General features: G+C 50.7%; 1 protein-coding gene across 2 annotated transcripts in view; it reads left to right on the top strand.

Annotated features, from left to right (window-relative positions):
- OPHN1 (oligophrenin 1) overlaps nucleotides 1-15,287 on the top strand; it is a 67,314-nt gene that overhangs the window by 20,114 nt on the left and 31,913 nt on the right. For both annotated transcript variants that reach the window (XM_042807084.1, XM_032995913.2), the window contains exons 2-4: nucleotides 1,051-1,146; nucleotides 5,502-5,563; nucleotides 8,003-8,074. In XM_042807084.1, the coding sequence (XP_042663018.1) occupies nucleotides 1,051-1,146; nucleotides 5,502-5,563; nucleotides 8,003-8,074 (230 nt within the window). The remainder of the gene's footprint in view (nucleotides 1-1,050; nucleotides 1,147-5,501; nucleotides 5,564-8,002; nucleotides 8,075-15,287) is intronic.

Raw genomic sequence — 15,287 nt, 5'->3', positions numbered from 1 at the left:
GAAGATGTAGTTGATGTGAGGCTGACAAATCCAGCACATCTCCCTCTTTTGCTCTGCCAGCAAGAGAAGGACTTAGTTTCTCCTGAGGTGAAGTGTTATTACCTATGGCTGCCAAGACATGGGTGATTTTGGAGTTGGGGTCTGCTGCATTGCCTCTGCCTTGTCCCGGCTGCAGCTCCCCTGCCAGTGTCAGCAGACGCCTTCACAACAACGGAGCCACTGACCAAGCTGTGAAGCAGCCTCACAGGATGCAAAGAATCAAAGGATCCTTTTGGCTAGAAACTTCTCTGCAAAGTCCAAAAATAATTTGGGCTGAGCTACCAACCACTATCAGGAAGTGTCTTTGCTTCAAGACTGAAAGTTTCTTCACCAGCGGGCCAGGAGCAGGTCCCGGGGCCATCTGCAGACATTGTGATGAGCACAGCTTGAGCCCTCCGGCTTGCTGCACTCAGCTGCAGCACTCCTGTACTTCTTTTAGGGCCTGTTTGTGTCTGTGACCTCCTAAAGAAGGGCAGTTATTTTGAGTCTGATCTTTTCCCCCACATTTATTTTCTGACTCTACAGATTTTTCTCGATATAACGAAAAAATTACTTTGAACAGTGACAAGCCTGTCTGAAGGCCTTCGTGCTCTGAGGAGCTGTGCTGATGCATGCATGACAACAGGGGTATCTGCTTCTCTGAAAACATTCCTGCAGCGGTGGTGAATGCTGCGTTTGAAACTGCATACTTTCCTGCAGGGGAAATGTGTCAGTGTCCCTTCCTGTATGTAGCAGGACAGGAGGCTATTGATCCGTTGTCTGTACAGTTTGGTGCATCCATTAGTATTGCAGAAACATTTTCAACAACACTGAGAAAGAAAAAGAAAACAAGTGCGCTCTGCAGCCTCTAATAGTTATTAACATTTCTGAAGTGCTTAAATTCATGATGCCTATGGATTTTTCTAACAACCTCACTATAGTGTTGTTCCATTCAGGCTAAATTTCTAAGACTTACTGCTTCTGTGTAACAGTTGCAAAAATACACAGCCTTATTGCTCTGTCCTTTTCCAGGTTATTCATCGGCAGTACAGAAATTCTCCCAGACATTGCAGTCCTTTCAGTTTGACTTTATTGGTGACACACTAACGGATGATGAGATTAATATTGGTAAGTTTTCTTCTTTTTGTCACAAGCTTTCAGTAACTGAGAAAGTCTCTCCTTCTCTAGGAATTTGCCTGCACTGATGTTTTTCAAACAGCATCAGGAGCTGGGTTCCTCAGATGTCATTCAGCTTATTCCATAGTGTATTTTACAAAGTTGGACTATCATGGGTAGAGTTTCACATTCCCAGTTCAGTGGATAATTTGCAGAGGTTTCCCACAGCTCCAGCCCTGCTCTGTGCTGTCAGGCGCTGGGCAGGACGGTGGAGCGGTGCTGGCCTCCCAGCAAGTCCCACTTCCCCGTGCCACAGGTGGAGTGGGAGCACACGTGGCGCTGGGCATTGGCCACATCTCCCAATCCAGGCAGGCGCTGCTCCTACAGCTGCCTTTGCTCTGCTGAAAACACCTTACAGAAACAAAGCTGCCCCATGCTACCCTGAAAAAGGGGCCAGGCTGCAAACTGCTGGGAAAAATGAATTGCTGGATGTGTTGTCAAATGGAAAAAAATTGCCGGTCTCTGCCTTCGCAGCAGAGGAGCCTGTGGCATGAGTGTCATACTACTCCCTGTGCATCTGTTTCGGGATTAACAGTCTTGAAGCCATTTTACATCCCTGCCAGCCGGGTGCAACTGTGCAGGTTGCACAGCTGCCAGCTGCACCCCGGGAGCTAAACCAAGCAGCCTAAGTGCGCTAAACCCAGTGCTTTTCAAATTAATCCTGCTCTTGGCTTAGCTAGCACTGTTGAATGGCTGGTGCAGGGCTGTGGGTGCTGCGGTGGTGGCAGCCAGCAGGAGGGACAATGGGAGATCCTCCAGCTCCAGAGCATCTGACCCTGGTCCATGGGACAAAATCCTGGGGGTGCCTGCCTGGGCTGAGGGGATGGGGCTGCCCGTGGCGGGGGGCACAGGGCATTAGCCAGGCTGCTCCTGGGGGCTAAACATAGCAAAAAAGAACAGAAAAAAAAAGCTTTTGTCAGGCTGTTGTTGGAGAGCTGCTGCAAGCATGACATTGCTGATGTCAGGTCTCTTGGTGATTCCTGAAAGAGGAAGGAAGTAAAGCCTGTTCTTTGGGTTGTTTTACTTAAAGCAGTTTAAAGCAGATTACAGCTTGCCCTTCAAAATCTGATTTCCTTTATGGAAAGTTGCTAGTTGAAACCCACTGGAAATGAATCGGCCTCCAAATCTAATGACAATAGAAGTGCTGAATTTCCAAACGCATCTGAATAAGAGAGGGAAAAACATGGCTTGTAAATGCCCCTCCTGGAAGCAGAGGGATCTGAAGCAAACGGCTGCCCAAAGAAAGGAGTGTCCCTTCTCTGAGCTGGAAGGGACAAAGCTCTGACATCCTGTACCTCTGCGCTGCCTCTGCTCCTGCCTCTGGTCGTGGGAGGGGAACAGAGCCCAACAGCGGTGAGCTGGGGTGGTGGGGCCGCAGCACTCAGTGCTTGAAAAGGCAGAGGTTGAATGGGAGTGGATTGTGGGCAGAGGAGATCAAAAAGAGATCACAGCAAATGTAAAACACTCCATGGTGAAACAAGCATGTTTCCCTACTTCTGTTTTTGCTAGGGAATATTTGTTTTGCTTTTTCAAGAAGAGGTCCCTGGTTTCCCCTGTGAAAAAGCCTGAGCTGTGTTCCTCCTCCTACACCAAAGCCTGCAGTGCCTGCTGGGGCTGAGCCACTTTGCAAGGCTCTCTTATTCCTGAAGCAGCAGCAGGGCGTTGACATCTCCTTAGCAGCTTCCAGAGATCTGCGTAGGAGCTCATTTGATGTGCAGGATATGGGAATGAAGCAAAACATTCACAAGCACTTCTCATTGTACTTCAGGGAATGTATTTGATCTGTAAATATAACTAGTGGCACAATTCTTTCTTTTTATGCAGGCAGACAGCAGACTGACACCCCTGCACGTCAGGTGGTGGCTTTGAACGCTGCAAGTGTGAGTCAGGACACAGACGCTGGGTTGATGTTGTCTGTCGTGAGCAGCGCTTTTCCCTGGGGATGTTAATAGTTACAGATACACCCACGTTACACAGCGGCTGGGATCCTTCTGCCGCTCACCCATGCAGGACCTGAATCAGCAGCTCCTTCAGAGGTGAATGGAGCAATGAAATCAGATGGTGTGTTCTTCCCTCTCAGGCACAAGAACCTGAAATCCCCAGTTTTTAGGCAGCTGACGTTCCTGGTGTGCTTCTGGCGGTGGCCAGCTGAGTCACTCGCAGGCAGCTCCCAGGTGAGGCTTGGCAGGCAGCCTCCCTGCTCTGCAAGGGTTTGCAGGTGTCCACCCAGGCCAGTAGCGTGGGTCCACCCCAGTGCTCCTGGACACTGCTGGTCTGGCAGCGTGCTGTAGCCTGAGCCACGCGTTTGTAGTTCAGGGACAAATTCAGTGGGTTGCTCTCTGACTGCATCCAGGAAGTGTGTGCCTAGACTCTTCCTGTAGAACATGAAAAAAAGAAAATCCAGTGAAAATTTTAGGCACTGGTATTTTCCCTTTAAGTTCAAGGCTGGATTCTCTTTCTCCTCTTGATAATTCCTGGCTCAGGCTCCCGGTATCTGTGCCCACTTCAGGTTTCACATCGTCCTGAGTAACCACAGTGAAAGTCAGCATGTCAGCCCTGTGGTCGAGGACAGTAAACTATTAGGACGTTGCATGCACCAGGCTCTGAAACCCTCACTCTGGAAGAGAACTCAGAAGTTACTGACTCATCAATAAGGTTATGTTTTGATGATGCCAGCTGAGGGACTGTGTCATGAGACTGTGGGTTTTCCCCTTTGTGTCTGTCTCAGCAACTGCAGAGTGAATCCTCTAACACTGGAAGCTCGTACTCGCTGGCTGTGCAGCAGCATTACAGCTGGTTTTTAGCAGGACAGGTGCTTCTCCTGAGGTACTGCCTATGGATGAGGGGGGAGGGCTCTCACCTTGCAGATAGAGCACAAATGCATCTTCTCCCCTTATCCGTGGGATGAGCTATTCCTGTATGTGCCTCGCTGTAGGACACGTTTGTTCCCTCATGTGTTACCCTTGCCAAGCCAGGCATGCCAGAGCTCTGGATGCCGCCCTGCTCAAGAGCTCTGGTGTCAGCCAGGCACTTCTGAGGTTCTTTGGGTCATTCTCAGACAGTCTTTAAATTGCTCAGCAATCGTCAAGTGCCTCCGTGTGCTCTGCAGTGAATGCAGGGTCTGAACTGCAAACACAAGAACTCCTGTAGGTTTTACAACACAAACCATTCTGTGCTTTACACACGGGGAGCACGAGGCCTGCCCGCCCTGTCCCCAGTGCTGCTCCCACAGCTGCAAAGTGGCACCCGGGGAACCTTTCCCAGCCAACTCCCAGGTAGTTCCCAGGTACACAGGAGCAATCAGATTATTCCCTGCAGACATTCAGCACACAGCCAAGCTGTGTGCGTAGGCAGATGTTTGCCCAGCCTTGTCTTACAGCCTCATGGAGAACCGAGATTTTTGCAGTGGTTCCCGTTTCAGTGCTGTGAGTGCTCTTGTGAGAGAGATTTTATCCCTTGCTACAAATTCAGCTCTTTCCCTTGTTCTTATCCGGTGGGCAGAGAGAAGGGCTGTGTTCCCTCTTGGTGATAACCCTGTTGGTGTGGGGAAAATCAACTACTACCTAGTCTCTTTTTTATTCCCCAGACTGACTAAAAAAACCTTATTGTTTCAGTTTGTTAAAGGAAAAGTTTCATGTTATTTTTGTTGTAGTTAGGCTCCAAGAAAAGTGCTCATTAATGAGATTTTTGTTTAATTTTTAACATTTTGGGGAGTGATGTCAATGTCTATGGCAGTTTCTACACCTGCTGCCTTTCCTTCATAGTTACATGGACTTTGTGCTTCTTGTCGCTGAAGGTAATCTTTGTCATTTCAGGTGGTTTTCATTTTGCAGGCTTGTCTTGGCCCTGGAAAGCACCTGCAGCTCTTCCCAGCTCAGACCGAGGTGCCGGGCCCGTGGCAGGACATGCAGCCCCATCCTGCCCGCACCCCCACACTGTGGCAGAGCCCGTCCCGCTGCCATCCCTGCTGACAGTGGCAGCCCCTTCCCTGCTGCCTGCCTTACCTGCTTTGCAGTACAATTCCTAATGAAAGCTAATTAATGTCATCTTCCCTTCCCAAGGTGTTATTTCCCTCATGCTCCAAGGAGGAGGCCTTCCTTTCTGGTGCAGAAATAAATACCCCTCATGTCCAGCCTTTACCGATGGCCTTGGCTAGCTCAGTTTCTGCCAAAAGGGTTTCTCTGTTTTTTGGCAAGTGTTTAAACAGCGGTGCTGGGGGTCCAGCCAGATTCAGGTACCCCAATGTCTGTCCTGTGCTCTGGTACCACATCCCAACTCCACCAACCAGCCTTTTCTTTTCTTTACAGCCGAGTCCTTTAAGGAGTTCGCAGAGCTGCTGCATGAGGTAGAGCTGGAGAGGTCCATGATGGTAAGATGATCTGAACTGTGCTCTGGTAATTGCTGCCTCATCTCAATGATTAAATGCTAAATCATGGCCAAACAGCACCACGTATCTTGGTGTGAAACTTCCCGTTGGAGGGAAGCCAGAAGCACAAGGAACATCATACTTTGTATCACGTCTGGTCCATGATGCCATCGCTGTGGGCCCTGAGCAGCAAAGGGGAGGTGCTGGGCAGGGAGGAGGAGAGGTTGTCCCACACAGTGTCCAAAACCTTTCCTGCGTGCCAGGCAGCCATGGAGCCCCAGGACCCTGCCATCTGCAGCAGGTTTGCTCTGCAGAGCCAGGTATGTCCAACCTGGTAACAAGCTGGTTTTGTGGTGAAACAAAGTGTTAAGGAAGCAAGATGTATTTTTAGATTCAATTTTGCTGGGTGTGAGCATGCAGGTCCCCCTGTGCCCCTGCCCTGGCCGGCACAGCTCCTGCAGAGCAATGCGCTGCCTTTGGTTTCCCGCTGCGTTGTGCCCTCTGCCTCTCCAGAGCTCCTCCAGAGCGAGCGCTGGCTTCCCGTTTCACTCCTAATTCCAGGAAAAACACGAAGGTTAGGCTCAGTAGAGTGCTTTTACAGCATGCCAGGAATGTGCTGCTTGGCTCTGCTTTCCTCTGCCTCGTGCAGCAGTGAGAGCTCGTGCCAGGCTGCTGGCTGGGACAGCACCGCAGGGGTGGCTGCGCCGGCGGGATGCCACCACCCGCTCTGCGGGTCCACAGGCAGGCAGGGAACGGGAAGAAACCCGTAAGAAGCTGGAGGAAAGCAGTAAGGTATTTCTTTATTCATTATATCCCAGGTACAATGGCTCCTTTGGCAGTAAGTGCATGGAACAGATTGTTTCAGGGATCATGGATGCTTTAAGAGATGCTGTCCAACTGTTCTAAATCTTTTTTTTTTCTTTGCCCTCCACTTGTAGGACCAGTCCTTTACTCAGAAGGTTTCATACTCTCACTATGTTCACTAGCTTTAAATTACCTGAAAGGGCTGTGGCAGTGTAGTGTCGTATCCCCTTCTCTTGTCCTCTATCCTTCTCTGGAGCTTGTGAGGTAGCCTGTCCCAGTAGAAGTGGGGGTGGGAAGAGATGGAAAGTTGAGTCCCAGTGCCAGGGTTGAGCTGGAACCAGTGATACAAACTAGGTTGAGTTTGCCTGTGGATTCATGGAGAGGGAGTGCAGTGCATTTCCCAGAAAAGCATCTTTCAGACATCCGACAGGACTGGAAGAGACACGGGCAGGCTTTCATTTTTCCCTAGCTATTGGTATTATTGTTATTCTCTCATTGTGACAGAGAACCTGCTGTCATTTATCTTCTGGCTGAATCTCAGGAGAAGGACAGTCTGTCATTTATTAGAAAGCCATGTTGTTAGAGCCATCAAGCCCAGCGCTGTCTGTGGTGAGAAATGCCAGACCATGAGAAAGCCGCGGCAGGGAGCCAGCCCCAGTCTGCCCCAGCCCTGCCTTCTGCTCACGTGAGCCTGGGGCCTTCATCACACCTTCTCTGAGAAGCAGCTGCTGCCTGCAGGGCCTTGCTGAGCTCTCATAGGTTGTTTCTCCTCCGAAAACAGCTCGTTTCAGGGCTGCAGCAGCCACTTTCCAGCAGCGCACTCACCAGTACGAGCGCCTGCTGTGTTCAGTGGGAGATGCTAGTGACTCGACATGTCCCTGCTTCTGGGGTCTTACCCATCATGGCTTTGCATTAAAGACTGGCATGGATGCTGTTGTGGAAAGCAGGGCTAGTGCACAGCATGCCTGGGTGGCAGGAGGGAGCTTGGCGAGCTTGTCCAGAGCAGAGGAGCTGATGGCAGCAGGGAAGCAACTGCAGCAGCACGTCTTCTCTGCTCCTTTCCCTCCTATTAGAGCAGGCAGAGCAGCTCACTGCAGGCAGGGACCGAGCTGAGATGAAGTAAGTAGCAGTCTCCAGTGTGCTTTGAGAATATATTTGTTCTGGTTTGCACTTCTGGGAGAGATAAACAAACAGCCTTGCCTCCTGGGGCTGCTCCTAGTTACAGCTCACCCAGCGGCCAGCATACTTTGAACATCCAGTTCTCCCAGCCTTTTCATGTCTGACAAGGAAAGCCGTTTTCTTAAAACATGACAGGTGGCGGGTGCTGTCACTGATGGGCTTGTCCTGCCTGAGCACAGCCTGTGTCACAGGGCTGGTGGCAGGCTGGGAGAAACCCATCTGTCATTTACAGGATGTTCCTGAAGCCTCATGTGCCGTGACTGGGGGTTTCTGTGTATTACAAGTGGGGAAACATGGATACAGATGGGTTAAGGGACTTCACTTATGGACAAAGAATAAGTTTGCAAGTCACAGACATTAAAATCTAAGAGTTCTTGGCTTCTAGCCCTGTTTAGCCTCTACTTAGGACAAAATGAATCCATCTCCTGTAACTAAACTGCTTCTTTCTTTGTGCTGTAGGTACAAAACGCTAGTGACTTGCTGATCAAACCTTTGGAAAACTTTCGGAAGGAGCAAATAGGATTCACCAAGGTAAGGCTTTATTGTTTGTTTATTTATTTAAAATTCAAACAGATTTGTTTTCTGTGTTTGAATTCAGCTTTTTTCTCCTGGTTTTCGTTGTCTTTAAGAAGTAGACAATCGTTGTACTCCATTTCAACTTCATGCTTTCAGAAACTTCCTCATCTAATCCTGGCTTTCAGCTGCTGGCGCAAGAGACTCCGTGCTGTGACTTTTAGTCTGATTTTTCAATCATAAGAGGCTCCAAAACCTTTTCCTGAATTCTTTGGGTTCTCTTCTGGCCTAATTCCAGCACTGTCTCTATCCTGAGCAAGGAGTGCTTGTTTCGACTGCTGATCAAGAAATACTCCTTGCTTCTTTCTCTCTTCTCCCATTTGTTCATTCAGTGCTGTTGAGAATAAAATACTTTCTTTGGATAAGCATATGTTAGAGCAGGAGGGATAGAGAGCAACAGAGGCCAGCAGTCAGAACTTGATTGTAGTCACAGGGCTTTTGTTATGAAGTATTTAAATAAAGCATCTAATGAGTCTTTCAGATGGACCAAACCTTTAAAGAAACAAACTATAAAAAGCAATCCTGCATATGTTGAGCAGAAAAGATTATTTTTCCCTTGTTTGCTGTCAAGAAGTCCAGGTTCTACTTTACTCAGCGGCAGTTTGAAATGGGGCTGGCTCTGAACCAGCTCAGAAATGGAGATGTTTTGGAGAGCGCTCAGGGCTTGGATTCAGCCCAGCCCATCTGGAGTCTTTGACGTTTAATAAATACAGGATTTCAGAAACGATACTTGATCACCATCCTGCCCTTCAGAATCCCCCTGTACCACGGTGTGTGTAGGACGCCTCTCTGAGACGCCACAGCAGCGTGAGCGTGGCGAAGGTGGCGGCTGTGGTCGTCAGTCCTGTGCTGGCAAAGTTGCCTGCGTTTCCCTGCCCGGTGCAGGGGGAAAGCTCCTCGCCTCCTTGCCAGCAGGTTTTGCAGCAGACCCCTGTGCTACAAGCATGTGGACGTGCCCAGGGCTGAGAGAAAACTCCCTCCTGATTGATCTGTCCACATTAACAATAGGACCAGCACATGTTTAGAGAAGAGTCATGGGGACAAGGTCAAGCTTATTTTTCCCTCTGTGTTTATGGAACACTTAAGTCAAGAGGGCAACGGTCTGCAAATGTTAACATGACAGCATTAAAGTGTCCTTCAGGCTGTTTTCTTCTCGGGTAGCCCTTAAGGTGTGTAAGCATTACTTTGTCTACAGCCTGGAGCGTGATCTGCTCTGTCAGCTGTGCTGCCTGCCGCCTGCATGTCCTGTACCCTGCCTCCTGTTTTGGAGCTGCCCAGTGCCATCTCAGTATAGTCGGTGCTGTAGCCCCAGCAGTGGGGAGCTCTGAGTACTGGCATCGATTCACCCAGCAGCTTACTCCGTCTGGAGGTGTCAGGCAGTGACCATGGCAGGACGCTGTTCTGAAGCAGTTAAGAGAGGTGGCAGGGGGTAGGGATTTGTTGCAGGTGGCTTGGAGGTCTTTGTGGTTTGGTTTTGTTTTTTGTTTCTTAGGAACACAAACTGCAAAGGTGTCAGGGGCACCTCGGTGGGAAGATGGCTCTGCCGTGGCTCAGCAGAAGTGCTCGCACACAGGAGCTTGCAGGGCAGCACTTTGCACCCCTCTGCATTTGCAGGTGCACCCACACTGTCAGGGGACACACAGGGAGGTGACACTTTCTCCGAGAACACCCTGCAGCCTTGAGTGGGTGTGAGCTTCAGAGCGAGCCCCAGCCTGCTCTACACCCTTGCCCTCACCTCCGATGCTTTCCTGACAGGAGCCTGGGTCCCGCTGGGCTGCATCCTCTGGGTATCACCTCGGCCACAAAGCCTTCCTTCACTTGCCAGCCTGCAGAGCTCCGGGTCATTCGCATCCCTCAGCAGAAGGCATGAAATACAAATGAGGACTCCTCACAATAGTGCTCTGTCAGTGAGAGGTCCCTCTCCATTTCTGCCGTGCCTCCACTGACTGGCATCACCCGAGTAGATCCTTCCTGATTTACACCATGGAGAGAAAGGCCAGGGCCAGGCTGTGGAGCAGACCGGAGACATGACACAGAGAATTTGTGCCCTCTGCTTCGTTTCCCATATTTTGGCAGAGTCGCCTTCTGTGAGATGTTTTCTGTTCTCTTCGCAAGATGCTGAAGCCAGATAGGAAGAGCCTTTGAATTGGGTCTTTGTGATGACTCTGGCTGGAGAGCAGCCAGTCAGTCTGACTAAGACATCTGAGTCTGCATTAACCCGTTTTCCCGGGGATGAATGGAGTCTCCTCGGTCAGATGGTGTGCTCCCACACAGGGGAGGCCCCAGGGTGTCACTAGGACCTGCCGCAGCCGCTCCCCTCCAGCCACCTTCCCCTGCTAGCCACAGACCCGTGGGATTGTTGCTTTTCCTGTGCCTTGTTGGTAAATGTTTGTGCGTGTAGACATCAAGAATAAAAGCAGAGGACCCAGGATCCCCTGAACTGACCCATTTTTCATCCTGGCCCTGGCACCTTACTCTGCTCTAAAGCTAAAGAGCTGGTGAGAGTTCAGGGCTGAGGGTGCAGCACTGATTCAGTGAGCGCATAAAGGGACCAGTGTAATCAAGACTGCTGCAAGCGCTGGGAGAGGCACGGATGGTATCGAGGAGGTGCAGGCGTTACTCAAGGGAGAGAATGCGTGGGGTGATCTGTTTTTTCATTTCATGCTAGATCATATTCAAGGAGGCTAGACTGTGTGCTCGGCCCACACAGGCTACAGACTCGGTGGATTTTGTGCCATGTGCCATCTCTGTTCTGTAGAAGCTGTCTGAGCCCCAGGTGTGCCTGGTGAAGCCCTGCCTGACCTGAGGCTTGAAGACAAGCAGAGTAGCACATGGGGTGGTGGAGTTCTTGATTAGCAGGGGAGGGAGGGGTAACTAATGGGATGTGTGAAGCAAGATGGTGGGGCTGGTTGTGGCTTGGAGCCCCAAATGAGTGTGGTGTTGCTTAGCACACATTCCTCTTGATCCACAGAGCTGTACAGCAGAGTAACATAAGTGTTTCGCAGCAGATGTGGATCTGCAGCAGCCTGAGGAAAGCAGCTCCTTGCCCTCACGCAGGGCAGATCCCCTCGGCATGGTGGGGCTGAGCTTAGGGTGCTGTGTGGGGGTCCTGCACACAGACAGTGCCTGTCGCTGCCAGCAGCCTCCCAGCAAAGCCTGGGCGCTCAGCTCACACGCTGGGGTGGGCTCTGTGCTGGGGTTGGGGCACTGTCATTAAAATCCTTGCTGCAGTCGTTAAGTTTAGGAGGATTTGAATAGAAAAATTTCCATTTCAATTCCACTTGGAAGGAGACAGCTTTTTTTTTTTTTTTAAAAAAAAAAAATGAAAACACAAAGCAAAGCAAAAAAGTCAGAGGGGAAAAACTTGTTTGGACTCATTGTAAGCTGCAGGAGGAATGTTTACTATGCTCTGAGATGCTGAATAAATCCTGTGTTTTTCAAAAAGTTCTTACATAGCAGATAACACATATTCCTAAAAGCACTTGGTTAATTCTTTTATTAATGTTTCATTAATAATAGTTTTAAAAGAAAGGGAGGACAGTAACTTCTACTTGTTTTCATCTCTGTGGGAGCAAGATGTAAGGAGCATTTGAGAGAGTGCTCTGGATGAGGGGATAAAAACAGGTTAAATTGAGTATGGTTTTACAGAAATGCTCTTTCTACACCATTCAAGAGCACTTTACTTTTTGGAAGTTATCTTTTTTTATATTAACTGCTGATGCATCATAAAAATTAGTTAAACTCAGGCATGAAGTATTTTTTTCCATATGAACATATTTCTCCTTTTCCTACTTCTCACCACCATTTGCCAGATGAGTCTGCAAGCTGAAGCAGAACCTGCTGCCCATCTCGCACCTTCAGCTGCTCTTCAGCAACAGCTTGCGACTTCCCCAAACCTATTTGGGGTTTGAATTTATTTAGTGCTCTCTTCTTTATCAAGTGATGATGAACACATCACCATTTATGTTGATTACTGGGCGTCCATGTCACGAGTGCAGTAGCTCTGCTGTGATTTCAGTAGGATTATTGTGGCCTTCATCAAAACAGGGCACACTGGGGCGGGAAGTGCAGCAGAAGCAGGCTCATTGAATTTTTGCAGGCTTTTGACTCGCAGTGTTTCCCAGGCTCTGCTCAGAGGCACACTGCAGTTTTGCGCTGAGGAGGCAGCAGGGACAGGGACGTGAGGGCGGGGGGGAGCCCGGGAGCACCCGGCGCTGGCTGTGCACCCATCTCCCATTCGTGGCCAGCTGCACGTCCTGCTGGGTGCCAGTCCTCCACCCGAACCTCTGCAGGTGTGGTCAGAGGTGGAGGCTCCCAGCAAGCAAAGTGTGTTTCGTTTCATTTTGTTTTGTTGTTCTTTATGAAGACAAGTAGCCACATGAGCTGGGCTCCTTGCTTGCAGCTTGTTCTGCCTCTTCTTGGATGGGAATTTCAGAGGATCCTAATTTGCAACTAATGGTTAAGGGATAGTTTTGGCAAGTCAGTTTGCCCCTTTATGCCCCTAGTAAAGGACCTAGGGCAGGACCCTGCACGCACAGGGCTAGCTGAAGTTAGTGGTGGATCCACCACTGGACTGGGCAGCCTGTGCTTTTCTGAGGACCCCTGTTCATTTCTGCTTAAAGCAGCATCTGCTGAAGCTTAGAGGGTGAAGCTTTCGAAGAGCACCCTCCTTCACTTCTGTGCAACTCTGCCAGCATTCAGGTGAAATCGCCTCGGTTTCTCTTGGTGAGCAAATAAATGGAAGTTGGGTGGCTTCTTGGACTTGGCAAATCTTAATGGGAAGGTAGTGCTGTCTTTCTCTGAATATTCATGAGGAACTAATTTGTGCTCATGTTTCCAGATTGTATTTCAGTCTGGGTGGTTTTTTTTGTTGTTTTTTGTCTTGGCTTGCTCTGTTCAGCAGCCAGCAAGCTGTTAGAAGCCTTGGCTTGACAATCAGGAGGGATCTGTAGTTCATCCTTCTGCTTTCCAGTTATATGTTAATTAGCCAGAGTGGGAAATGATTGGAAAGCCCCTTTTTAGTGGCCAAAAATGCCATTCTGTACTGCGCTCCTTTCCACACAGCAGCAGTTCTCTTGCAGGAGCGAGCCATGCTCTGTGCACCCGTGTCCTTCTCGGCCATTTGTCCCTGATCCCCTCAATCCCAGGGGACAGCTCGGTGCTCCGCACCCCTGGCGTGGCTGTGTGCCTCTGCCTGCCCGTGGGCGCTGGCGGAGGAGGATGCACTCCCTGAAGGAGTTGCTGTCAGGCCTCTGAGCTCCTGCTGCAGAAAAAAAGGTCTTCCATTGTTCCACCAGGCTTTTTCTTTCTTCTCACCTACCTTTTCTACTGCAGAGATGACCCTCTGCCGCAGAACAGGGGTCATGTCTTCCTGCAGGGTGCTGCCCGTGCAAGCTAGAGGCAGACCTGCTGTGTGGATCCCAGCTCGAGGTCTCCCCTGCAGCTGTGGTCCTGTGGCCATCTGCATGGGCACCACGGCCACCCACAGCTCGTGGTCTCCTCATGGGCTCTTGGTCTTGCAGCTGCCTGCACAGGCACCACGGCCGCCTGCAGCTCGTGTTCCCCCCATGGGCTCGTGGTCCTGTGGCCATCCACACAGGCACCATGGCCACACACAGCAACATCACCTCTCCTGGGGACAAGACGCTCATCTCGCCAGGAGTCAAGCTCTCCCAGGCTGCAGCATCCAGAGGTGTGTCCCCCTGCCCTGCCTGGCACCGCTCCCCTGCCCCTGGGCTGTGCCATGCCCGGCCGCGGCAGCACCCAGCTCCAGTGCTGTTCCCTGCTCCCTCGCCCTGCGCTTTCCTGCAGCTCCTGGGGCAGCCGAGCAGCCACCCAGCCGAAGGGCAGGAGAGGTTGGTCCCTGCTCTGTGCTGGAGCGTGGCTGCCATCCCTCGTGGGTGGCTCCACCGGGGTGGGGACAGCTGGGTCACCCTACATGTGCTGCTCGCCGGCATTGAGAGGCAGGTCAGGACACGGGGAGCGGCTCCTCGAGCGTGGGAGCACGCTTCAGCCCCTCTCCTGCTGCACCTTCACTGCTCACCTGTGGCTCCCCTAAGGAGTGGGGCTGGCACCATCCTTTGCTGTGTTGAGAGACCACCTCTGCGTGCCACATTCGTGGGGATAGCTGGGCTCTTGTTGGGTGGGTTTGGAGCTAGCTTACCATCACCGGGGGATTTGGGGACCTGCTGCCAGCGTGGCCATCCTCTCCGAGATGCAAGAAGGCGGCAGCAGGAGAGGTGTGAGCTGCAGACCCGCAGCTCTGCCAGCTGCCAGTGCTCTCAGTACAGCTGTGTTTCACTGCACTTCTATGGCCTTGGGGTTTGGTGACTCCTCATTACAGAAATGAAAACAAGCCTAGGTTCCTGGCTGCGTTACACTTGGCATCTAATGGCACAGACAGACCATCTAAAGTGTGACCTTACAGACATGGTAATTGCGGCTTCGCAAATGCTTTTGCTTCTCTGAGTTTGGGTTTACTTATCAAGGGTGTTAGTCACGAGGGTGGTGTTTTGTTTTGACAGTCCTTCCTGGCTTTGGCTTCGCAGCTGCAGTTCTGCTTAAATTAGGTTTCACCCTTGGAGGGCTCTCTGCTCCTCTGGATTTGATAGGGATCGCTTTTTATTCCAAGGCATGAATTTGCCAACAGAGTTACAGTATCCCTGATATTGCAGAGGATGATATCAGAAGACATACTTGTCTTCAGGGGTCTTGTAATTACAGGGTCTCTGTAGGGCAGTAAGTGTAATTAGTTGTAAAAAGGTCTGCTGGTCTAAGCCTGCCCCACTCCAGGCAGTTAAACGTAAGCAGGGATAGTAGAGTTGGTGCCTCTGGATTTTTCTGTAGTAACTGTGCTTTCACAATAGCAGTGTGCAAGGATTAGAGAAACTGGACTCTCTTGGAGGGTGAGAAATCCTTTTTATAGGAAGGCAGCTGGCAGTAACGCTTGTCTGCCCTTTGTCTGAGGTGTCTCCAAGGAACCAGTATCCACCAACACGTGCCCGGGTGCTGGTGGCAAGCTGCTCCTCCAGCAAAGGCTGGGATGGCTCTTGCCAGGAGATCACATGTAGCTGTTGAATGTGAGTGCCCTTGCCTTTCTCTGATAGATGCTACCCACGTTGGTAATGAGGGGAGCTGTGCAAGCTTCATGTGCTCCAGTAAACAACCTACA

The sequence above is a fragment of the Tyto alba genome, unplaced genomic scaffold (assembly GCF_018691265.1).
Source record: "Tyto alba isolate M040663 unplaced genomic scaffold, T.alba_DEE_v4.0 Super-Scaffold_5, whole genome shotgun sequence".
Taxonomy (NCBI): domain Eukaryota; kingdom Metazoa; phylum Chordata; class Aves; order Strigiformes; family Tytonidae; genus Tyto; species Tyto alba.
The sequence above is the reverse complement of the archived record's forward strand: the minus strand, read 5'-3'. Positions and strand labels throughout refer to the sequence as shown.